A 12,092-nucleotide genomic window follows, 5' to 3' on the forward strand; every position below is an offset into this window, starting at 1 on the left:
CCTCAAGAAATTATTAGGAAATGGTATTAGGATACCAGGCAAACAATGAATGTAGCATCTGTCTAATTAACAACATGCTATCTAATAACATTCTGTACATTTAAACTATAAGCTACCGGCTACAGTGGAAAATAATAAGCAATCAAATGAAAGAATTGCATGAAGGTTCACTGTATGTCACTATAAATGTGCCATATGAGTAGAAGATCTGCACAAATGATGTAATGACTATTTAGAATAATAGGTATATTCAAAAGTGTAGGTTTGTGCCATAGAGAGCCATTTCCTATCAGCAGTCAACTCCCAGAGAGCCAATATAATTAGCGACATTGGCTATCAGGGCGTTAGCAACAACAGAGATTAGCCATAATCTCTCTCAGAGCTTCTCTCACATTTATACAGCTGCCATTAACAGGCTAGGGCCTCAACAGACTGCCATCATTGGCCATTATTTTGGGTCCCGGCCCATTTCATAATTTGCTTTTCTCTCATTTTAGAGATGACTCACTGTTAAATGTTTATTTACTGCCTACTGTCATTTAGGACACATTTGTGTGTCCTAAATGAGGTGTAGGGCTATTGTTGAAACAGAGGGAGGGAAGCCAGACTGGACTGATGTTGATAGGCCATCAGCCAGAGAGAGGACTGTGGACAGTACAGGCCAGTGTTGCTAGAGAAATAAGCAAGCAGGTGTATGAAAACAAGCCCAAAAGAAGCGATTAGTCTACGGCTAGTTGGAAATAGCTGATCTACAAGCTCACAATGAGTTGCGATGCGACTCATTGTGAGCTTGTAGATCTGCTAAATATATATGTTTAAGGAAACACAAATCTTTTATGGGGGGTCCCTGGCACAAAGTATTTTCAGATGGTGGTCTGCGGACAAATACATATTAATATCTGGGGGTCCTTGCCATGACAATGTTTAAGAACCACTAGTTTATAAACAACATTAGGAAACAAACCCAAATAAGCAACTACACTTTAGAAACAAGACCCAAAAAAAAACCGCAACTACCAATATTTACAAGCCCAAAGTCGCTTATAATAAGCAGACATGACAACTGGCACAGGGCCCTGGATGCCTGTCAGCAGTGGTGGAAATAAACTAAGTACTTTTACGTGCTGTACTTAAGTACAATTGTAAGATACTCTTACTTCATTTGAGTATTTCCTTTTGTCAATACTTTATTTTTCTTCTCCACTACATCTCAGAGGCTCATGTACTTTTTAAACTTTAGTTACTATTACTTTGCAGATCTAGAACGTTAATACAAAACATTAACCTCTTAAGTGCTATTTTATACTTTAGCTATTAAAAAATAGTCAATCTACAAGCTCACAGCATGTCACAATGCAATGCAACAACCTGCAATTTTCTTTTCTTTTTTGATTTGAGTGCTTTTACTTTGGTTCTTTAAGTATATTTTCATGCCAATACTTTTTTGAATACAGGTCTCTTACTTGTAATAGAGTAATTTTACATTGTGGTATTTGTAGTGTGAATGGGGGTAGATATTAAAATTGGTGGTATTATTAATAAACAAATTATTAATCATGCATTTGGAATTATGAGTATTCAAAATGAAGATATTTGAAATGAAAGGTGCACCATTAAAATCCGCTTATGAATAATCACAAGCTTAATTTGTATTTAACCCTTAACTTTAAAACCACCAATAAAATATTATTATTTTATAGTATACCAATAAATCTACAAGATCTGAAGGGAAAGGTTCTTTACTCAACATAGCCTTGCTGATATGTGTCAACATATCATTGCAGTGTGTTCTATAAGAAATATAATAATTCAACTTGAGCAATGATTAAACTTGATTTGATTTAAATGATTGTATTCAATGAAACCTAAGCTAGACAGTATTAAACAAAATGGAAAACTCATTAACTCACATTAAATGTAATCAAGGTTTTAGCTGGATTCAGATGGTAGCTAAACCTAACTTTAATCCTGTAAGAATGACAAAGTTAAATTAAATAATAATCAAATGCCATGAGCAGCTTGAATTGATCTTAATTCAAAGGTGTTCCTGAGTTACCAGACACTACAGTCGTGTTGTGTCAAGGGTCCAGTGATGAACGTGTCTATCCTGGCAACGTGGTGGCAGGCTGTGACTGGTGGTAGACTTTCAGGAACACATCATTGGCAGTTGCACAGCTCAGTCTTTTCAATACTAAATTCATGCTGGATTTTGGTTGAAAGCGTGAAGTTGTAGTTGTCAATTTGTCATTGGAAGCTTATTGTAGGCTACTCCTTTGGTCTCAGCAAAGACACCGGAGTGCAGGCAGGAGCAGTGACAGACTGGGCTGTCTGTATGAATGCCGAACCCCGAGCCGCATCGTCCTATATACTGTATAAAGGTTGTCAGAGAGAGAGAGAAAGAGAGAAAAGAGCCGCATCGGGCTATGGGCAGAGATAGTCGTCGAAGAGCATCTGGCTAGAGCCAGGCATAGCATGGCCTTCCGGCCACTGAAAACATAAGGAGGGCTTCATAGATTATATATGTATTGTGCTGCATGTAACTTGAGGCTTGGTTGCAACACATGTGTTCTCAGAAATACACACGTCCATCTGAGGCAACGATTCAGTGATGCATTCTCCACTCATGGTGCAGTAAAATACGATGAATGAATTGGAAAAAGCACATATAGTGAATGTCATAATTACATTCAAAATCATGATTAATGATTAATTCAAACATTATGACATAAATGGTTATCAATAAGTCAGAGTGTGATCTGTGGGATGATAACACAATCCAAAAGGGGAGACCATATTATAAAACAAGATCCTTCGTTTCAGGGCAAGTCTGTGTCTCTCTCATTGTGTTTGGAGCTCCATGGAGACAAGGCCTCTGAAATTAGAATGTTCCAGGTTTCGGTTGTAGTCACTCAATCACTGCTTGGTGACAATCGGGTGTTTGGTTAATGTCGAGCCTTAAGTTTGCGAAATTAGATACGACATCTCTGCCGCAAATGTTCATGTCCAGAGGAATATTCTTGAGGCTCAATAGGTCAGGTGTGTGAAGCCAGTTTAATGTGAGAGAACATGAGACAGACAGAGGAACTGTCCATTTATTTATCCAATACTGTATGTGTGAAAACTTGATAAAACTATAATTATGCTTTTATATCAACCTTTATTTCACTACATATTGCTTTTAATTGACAACAATGTGAGTACTTCCTCCACCAATGCCAGTCAGTGAGGATCCCACCAGGATCCCACCAGACTTGTTGAATGTAATCACTGAGGGCGCTAGTAGATATCGCTGGTGCCGGGCAGAAACCTCTTATCTCCATATTCAAACTTTTTGTGTTTTTTTTGTAAATTAACGCCCTATACTTGATCATACTACAGCGTCACACAAAAGCATTAAAAGTAGCATATCCGCAAGCTCAAAACGCGGCGCGAAGCGACGCGTTTTGAGCTTGTAGATCTGCTACTTTAGCTATTTTTGAATTTCAAGCCTGAAAAGTAGCTGTTTTGGACATATGAGGTTTCCAACCGGCAGAGACGATACACTGTAGATTTGTCTGGTACATTGTTGGTGATAGTTACAAACAGTGTGTGGGTTCAGAGAACTATACTGACTCACCATGATGCAAGGACAACAGGAACTTACATAGCATGGTGCATTTGGACTGGGCAAGACATACAGTATAATAGACAGGAGACCACAGCAATGTTTTATTAGTTAGGGATGGTGTATGTATGTTGTGATCAGTTGGTGTTCAGGGCATTGATGTCTACAGTAGGGGAAACACCGGACCATACATATCAACAACACTCAATATTCAATCTCTTGCCGGATTTCCAGGGTAATCCCCTGAGCCATAATAGACTACAGACTGACATTTCTGGAAGAAAAACGGTGTGAATATTTTTTACAATGCCTAGCAGTCTCTCCGGATGAAACCTAGAAACGTCAGTTTCTGCCTTTTGTACTGTAAACCAAACCGTTCTTTTAGGCTGCCCAAAGTGTTCAAAAGACATTTGAATGCAGCACCAGCTACCGTATGGGCTAGCGCCGAGCGATCAAATCAATACCACCATTATTTCAAACTTTTGCCTCGATTACGATTAAACAATGATTTTTATATGAAAATAACAGATCTACAGTACAAGCTCACAACTTGGCACGTCGTGATCTTGTAGATCGGCTATTCTCACCATTATAGTACGCCACAATTGTACAACAAATTATAATACAGGATCAAGTTGTTAATCAGACTAATCAATTTAGTTGATTATTCAAATAACCTACATGAGCAAGATTAAGTCGTTTATTGGTTCTAAATGTTGGTTTCCGTCGCCCTACCGTATGGGCTCAGTATGGAAATCACCACTAGGGATGTGACAGTTATCTATAGATTCTCACACCAGGCCCTGGATTTCCTTCACTGGCTTCCCGGTAAAAGATATATATATATATATACACGTGGCCTGACAGAGCTGAGAATCTCAATTTTGTAAAAGGTTACCAGTTAGAACCCCATGGGAGGCGAGAAAAGGAGTAAGAATGTCATAATATTTCTGGTATAGGACCTGAAGAGATGTTACCTGTTTAGCGACATACTGAAATAACCATTTCCAAACCTGCATGGGCAATTACCTCAGTGACACAAGGTCTGAACAATCAATAGCGATGACAGCATGTACACACACATGTACACACATGTACACACAAATGTACACACACACACACACACACACACACACACACACACACACACACACACACACACACACACACACACACACACACACACACACACGCGCGCGCGTGTGAATGCACATACCTCTAGATATAAGTGTCAGATCCCTCTCTCCCTGGCAGAGTGACTGCGGTCTAATAGGTCTATAAATGGTTTGCGTTTACACACCCCACCCCCCTCCTTCCAGCTGAGACATCCGCCATCAGAATGTTGTCACTGTCACTGGGCAGAAAACCTTGTATCTCCATATCTTAGCGTTTTATGCATTTTTCCCCTTAAATTAATGTCTTGTACGTCGTCGTATACAAGAGTGGCACACGATTATTTTCGCGGCTATTTTCAGCGAAAGCTTTCCCCTCAATAACAGAGAAACGTGGCGGACTCCGGTCAACCATAATAGGGTTTGAGTGGTTTAAAAGGTGTGTCCATGTGTGGTCTAGCCCTATGGAATTTATGGAATGCATGTGAAAATAAAAAAAAAATTAATACTTATAGTTGATAGCATCAAATCAATATTTTAAATGTTTTTTTTTGCACATGCATTCCATAAATTCCATAGGGCTTAGACCACACATGGACAAATGACATCATCAACTTGCGATGGGCGTTGCCCCTATTGAGTGAATGATGAACTATTTCTAAAATAAATAAAATATTTAAGGTGTTTTTAATTCTACATTTTAGTTATAGAGGACAATTATAATGTATTAAGGCATATTTGTCTTATTAGCCAGGGATCCTTTTAACTAGAGCTTTTGACTAAATAAGAACCCAGGTGATTTTTATTTTTAATTTCCTGAAAAGTAAGGCTTGTTTTGGACATACGATGTTTCCGCCACAACATCGACGGCGTATGAGATGAGCAGCTCGGTGGCTGCATGAGGCTTTTTATGGGTCCTAATGTGATGATCTGTCATGCATGTGGAGCGGCGCCAAGCCTTCCTCGCAAAGCATCCATCTCCTCCAAGCACTGAACCTTGTAGTGGCGACTCGTCCTTCTCCATCGATATCTGTAGACACACAAACATAACACAATACACTGTGGTGGAAGAAGTACTCTGATTCTTCTTCTTTTTTTACGTTAGTAAAAAGTTGCAATACCACATACTCTGTTATACAAGGATAATTTCTGTATTCAAAAATTGACTTGTGTAAATGTAGTCTACAAAACTATTGGCTATCAGTTCCCAACGTAAAACTACTTTGTCAAACTTAAGAAATTACATTTTAAAAATGCAGATCTACAAGCTCACACCACATTGAATCATGATGCCTTGTGAGTTTGTACAGTATATAAACTATTTCCGAATATCCAAAGTATAATTCATTAACTATATACTAAGTAACTAGTAAGTAAAGTTTTCAATTAATCCCTGTAAAATAAAAAAGTACAATATTTATCTCTAAGATGTAGTGGAGTAGAAGTATAAAAGATTGAAAAATGGGCATACTCAAGTAAAGTAAAAGTAACAAAAAATGGAACAGTACAGGACTCGAGTAAATGCACTTAGTTACTTTCCACCACTGCGCGCCTCGCAAACATTCTGGTGCTCTTTCACCCCCTCCCAGGCATCGATATCCGTAGAGAAGCAAACATAACGCAATATAGCATGCAAACGCACACACACAGGCGCAGAGAAATCCCAGATACTATAAGCAGAAAAAGTAAGATAAACACAGAAAATACCTCAGAGATGCCTTTGCACACACAAACGCACGCTCAAACATTCCGGCACATCCCTGTCCCTCATCCACAATACATAAACCAGAAGGTTCTCCTGCCACAACGAGCCAAACGACAAGCCAGTGCACGGACGCGTTTACTTGCTTATTGAATTAATTTTGTTTGCAGAGCTGATTATATGGGTTGTCGAGGACGCTTCCGATGAGGGGGAATCTTATAAATAAGTTATGAGTGGACACTGGTATATGAGCTGGTGATACAGACTTTAATCCATTAAGACCGGGAATGCATCTGTGTCATTTTAAGATTTATTTGGCTATTCAAAATGAGCTGATATACAAGCTCATAGTGCGGCTATGGGCTTGTATATCTTTTTTTCTGCAAAATCGTGGAATATTTGAGCAAATCTTTGAATGTATATGTTTTAAAGCGACATTTTTTTACTCCGATCTGTGCTTCTGGGGGGGTCCCTGGAACAACATACTTTAAAATGGATGCTGTCCGCTGCCAAATACATAATGTTGGGGGTCCTTGACATGGAAAAGTTGGAGCACCATTGATATAGCAACATACTGTTAGGATTTAGAAAACGTTAGATTATGGACCCCCCCAGAACCAAAGATTTGAGTTACAAATGTTCGCTTTAAAAATATATGTATATTCAAAGATATGCAAAAAAATGCAATATTTTTCAGAAAGTAGCTGGTCCGCGCTATGAGCTTGTAGATCTGCTATTTTTGAATCGCCAAAGACATCTTAAAATGACACTGACGCGTTTGCCGGTTTGAATGCGTTAAGCCCAGGAAGGTGCTCAGCAAGGTGCTTGAGCATTCTAATAACTCCATTACTAGTCCACTCAGGGAGATGTTGGAGTCTATATTATGTTTATTGCTCTATCACTGCTGAGAGACAATTCTGACCCGGGGGGGGGGGGGGGGGGGGGTCAGGAGGGGTAGCAGCTTAAGTATACCCCAAAGCTATTGATTTAGAAACTCATTAAAATCAGCCCACGTGTGGCAAAAAAAAAAATCCTGATTGAATTCTCAATAATAGTACATCGAAGCCAAAGTCAGGCAAGTAGAACTTTCTCTAATATCTTTATATATTTTTTTCCCCCCCAAAAAAAGTAATCTTCCACTGTAAAGAAAAAAAAAAGCTCCAGGCCCTTGCGATATCCCAGGCTTTTATTACCTCCTAGGCTTTGGGGTGTTACAGATTTCCTAGGATATTCTGTACCTTACTGAACAGAGTCTACTGTAACTTATCAGTGCTTCTCAAACTTTTTCGTGCCAAGGACCACTCAAATATATAAATATGTATATATATTTGGCTGCGGACTCCCATTTGAAATTGTTTTGTGCCATGACCCCCAGAAGAGAAGATTTATGTCAAAAATAAAAATAAAAATTATTTAAAATTATCCAAACATTTTCAATGTTTTTCAAAAAAATAAATACTAGATGTACAAGCTCACAGCGTGTCATTTTGTGCTATATATGCTATTTTTGAATAGCCAACGTATGAATGGATAAAATGGTTAAAAATGATTGTGACGCTATATTAACGACTTTTGCTGGGGAACCCCCTCAAGGACCCCTTGGCGTCCCCAGACCCCACTTTGAGAACCACTGACTTAGATAACAGTAAAACAGCGGCACACACACACACGCACACGCACACACACACGCGCGCGCGCACACGCAAGATAAAATGCCCTCCAATTCACTCAACCACTCCCTAGTCCCTGGCTGCTGCTGCCATGCCTTCCATCGCTGACAACCACGGCCGCCTCATGACGTTTTGGCAGACACTATATAGTAATCATTACAGGTGCACACCGGCTCTGCTGCTTGCGAGCCGTCCATTAATTTGTATTCAGAGCATCGCTCGGGCAACAGATGGCAGGCAGAACGAGAGGGAGAGAGGGGAGGGCCATCACCGCCAAGCCTGGCAAGACATGCAGGCAGTGTTACCTCTCTTCTCTGTGCCTGCCACCAAACCTTACCCACAACCAGTGGTGGAAAAAGTACTCACATTTTGTACTTAAGTAAAAGTATCAATACTGTCTGCAATGTAGAAGTACTCTGTTACGAGTAAAAGTCTGGAATTCAAAATGTACTTGAGTAAAAGTACGAAAGCATTCGCATTGAAATATACTTCAGTACTGAAAGTAGAAGTACTCATTTTGTAGAATGTCCCCTTTCACAAGTTTCCAAATGTGTAAAAATGCTTTGAAAATAGCAGATCTACAAATTCACTGTGAGCTTGTAGATCGGCTATTTTCAAATAGCCTAAGTATGCATAGGGCTGAAGTGGTTAATGCATGTTTTGTAATAATAATCAAAATCTTCAAAGTAATGTAACTTAAGCGGTCAAATAATTGTAGTGGAGTAAAAGTACAATATTTACCGCTGAGATGTAGTCGAGTAGAAGTAAAAGCACAGAAAATTGGAAATACTCCAGCAAAGTAAAAAATACCTCAAAATTGTACCTGAGTAAATGTACTTAGTTACTTTCCACCACTGCCCACAAACCCCCCACCCACCCCCATCCCCACGGATGAGGCATAACGCGCATATCCTCCCGAGGATGTACTCTACCTAGATTGTCGTAAAAAAAAAAGAAGCGAGAAGCGAGAGAGTCGTAGATGTGTGACATGATGCGGTATAAAACGGTGACACCGTGTCGTTCTCTTCTCCTCGACAGCTGGATGCCGAAGCCAGTGATCTGCTCAAGGAGCTGCAGAACAGGCTGAACACCGTGCTGGATGAACTCAGCGCCGTCTTCGGCTCCAGGTGAGGGGTTTGTCTCTGTGTCTCCGGAGATGTTAGAGTCACTCAGCCCACTGTGTTAACTGGGGGATGGACGTTGATGTTGGTGTATATTGCTGTTGCTTGTCGTGGGCAGAAACCTCTTATCTCCCTGTATTTTCTTTTTTTTTGGTGTTTTTTTCGTGAATTAACGGCCTACTTGATCATACTACAGCGTCACACAAAAGTATCAAAAGGAGCAGATCTACAAGCTCGAAACGCGGTGCGAAGCAACACTTTTTGAGCTTGTGGATCTGCTACTTTTGCTGTTTTTGAATTCTGAAAAGTAACAGTTTTGGACATAATGAATGAGGTTTTAGCACAAGACCCAAAAGATACATTTGAAGCTTAATTCAGAGTAGAGTGTGACAGGAAACAGGGAGAGAGAGACGGGGAGTGACACACAGCAAGGGCCGTGTATGGGGGATCAGAGCCTATATGTGGTATGCGCCTTAAACCACTAGCGCCCCCGCAAAAGAGAAATTTAAATGACTTTGTGTTGTGTGATCAGTTTCAAACCAGTGATCGAAAGCTGCGTGAAGGAGATGAACCAGGAGCTGGTCCAGATGAAAGGCCCCATCAAAGGCAGCAACCCGGCCATGGATGCAGAGACTGTCCTCAGGCCGCTCATGGATCTCCTGGATAAAAAGTGAGTTTCTGGGAATTTCGTTTTACAAAACATCTAGGAAGGCACGAAAAGTTTTGGTTTCTAAAATGGTGACGGAGTTTTAAAACTCAATAAAGTTCATTCCTAGGTCGGTATTACAAACACTCTTTGAAAAGTGTAATAATGCCTGATGAACTTCCAGAGAAATCCATCGTGGTGCCTCCCTCCGCGGCTTGGCATAGCATCAATACGAGCACCAAATATTGGCCGTGCTCGCGGGACGGTAATCTCCTCTCCCGCTGTCAGCGGGGGGGTGTTGAAAGGGAGGAGAAGGATGGAGGCACTAGGTCCTCAGTGGGGGCTCCTCACTGGCAGGTGAGCCAGTAGGGTATAATAGCAGTGACAACACGCAAGACAAACCTCCGCGTCCACGCCATGGGGGGTCGGGCCTTCTGCTCAGCTGCTCCTCGGCTGTGGAATGCCCTCCCTGACCATCTGAGAGCACCACAGTCCGTTGACGCTTTTAAAAGGGCACTAAAAACCTTTCTTTTTAACAAGGCATTTGCCTAGATTGCCTGGACTCATTGATGCCGTGTATGTTTTGTTTAACTTTTTAAAACTTTTTCTTAGCTGTGTTGTGTATAGCTGACCTTTGATCTGAATTGTATTCATGTCACTGTTCTATTATTATTATTGTAATTTTTTGTTTTTGATACTAATACAAAATAGCACTTTGAGATTTGGTTCAAATATAAAGTGCTTTACAAAGAAAATGCATTATTATTATAATTATTATTATTATTATAAGTGTACGGGAATTCAGGAGTTAGCATAATGTGGAAACAAAAAGGATAAGACATAATTGGCTATTCACACTTTTAAAACTGTGAAAAGTATGCTTCACACATACTGAACGACTTTTGCGGATTCCAGTCATTGTCAAGCACACTTGTCAATGAATACATTAATGAATGAATGCATTATATAGTACAATATAATGAATACAGTGACTAAGACTTTGAAAAGACTAAACTCTGACATCTCTCTACTAATCAATTGAATACTTTGGAAAATACTTTTAAAAGACTACACTCTGGCCCCTCTCACATCTACCATGCTCTAGAAGACTTTGAAAAGTCTTATTAAAATACTTGAGATCTGACACCAGCGCACATCATAACACAAGTGTCATAAGTCCCCTTTTCGTGTCACACTTAGAAATGTAGCCTAATATCTATCTATCTGTGTTTCTGTCTGTCTGTCTGTCTGTCTGTCTGTCTGTCTGTCTGTCTTTCTTTCTATCCATCTACAGCATATCTCTATTGTATATCAGACTCTGATCAATGCTGAATATTAGCCGTTGTGTCTATATTCAGGTCCAAATCTGAGATTTTAAATCTTCTAGTCTGTTCATGGCATGCCATACTGTAGGTTTAGGGATTTGTCCTGCCGTCTGTCCTGCCGCTACAGAGACCAGCGGTCACCTAGCGTGAGTGACACGGGATCTCACACAGTGTAAGGCAGAGGTTCTCAAAGTGGGGTCCGGGGAGCCCCAGGGGTCCTTGGTGGGGGTTCCAGGGGGTCCCCAGCAAAATGTGTTAATACAGCATTGCAATCATTTTAACCACTTTATCCCTATTTTATATGTTGGCTATTAAAAAATAGCTACAAGCTCACAGCACATCACTTTGTGCGATCTTGTATATCTGCTATTTTGGAAAAGAAAATGAAAATCTTGAAAGTATTGGACATTTTTGAATAATTTTGAATTTGTTTTTTAACCAAAATCTTCTCTTCTGGAACCACTGTTAAGGTGATGACTAATGGGGATCGGTAATAAGCAATAAACAGACATGGCCTCGCTAGAAGATCAGACTTTTAAATTGCGTTCAAAGTCTGTTTCTTGAAGCCTCCTATACTTCTCCCATCATCATGACACGCAATTCAATTCAATTTCATCTCAGTTACAGGCCGTGCTCGTCTGAGGCGCCTCCGCGTGTCAGCCCTCAAAATGATCTAAATTACCTTCTAAACGGTCTGCTCCCGAACAGCTGCACCACCTGTTCTTGTCTCTCCATCCAGGATTCAACCTGGGGGATTGTGTTTAGGCTACTTCTTTTGCATACTTGATAGCAGAGGCGACATTTCATTAAGTATTAGAGGGGGGCTATTAAATCGCAGATCTACAAGCTCACAAAGCGTTGCAATGTGACACTTTGTGAGCTAGTAAATATGTTGTTTAAAAATGTTTTTTT

At 40.2% G+C, this 12,092-nt stretch overlaps 1 protein-coding gene across 1 annotated transcript in view; it reads left to right on the plus strand.

Annotated features, from left to right (window-relative positions):
- Positions 1-12,092, plus strand: part of unc13c (unc-13 homolog C (C. elegans)) — a gene marked incomplete at its 5' end in the record, with an annotated part of 241,227 nt that overhangs the window by 189,235 nt on the left and 39,900 nt on the right. The window contains 2 exons of the mRNA XM_084046368.1: positions 9,127-9,215; positions 9,742-9,879. Of these exons, the coding sequence (XP_083902494.1) occupies positions 9,127-9,215; positions 9,742-9,879 (227 nt within the window). The remainder of the gene's footprint in view (positions 1-9,126; positions 9,216-9,741; positions 9,880-12,092) is intronic.

This window comes from Gymnoscopelus microlampas, assembly GCF_963454915.1.
Source record: "Gymnoscopelus microlampas genome assembly, chromosome: 1".
In the NCBI taxonomy this organism is placed as follows: Eukaryota; Metazoa; Chordata; class Actinopteri; order Myctophiformes; family Myctophidae; genus Gymnoscopelus; species Gymnoscopelus microlampas.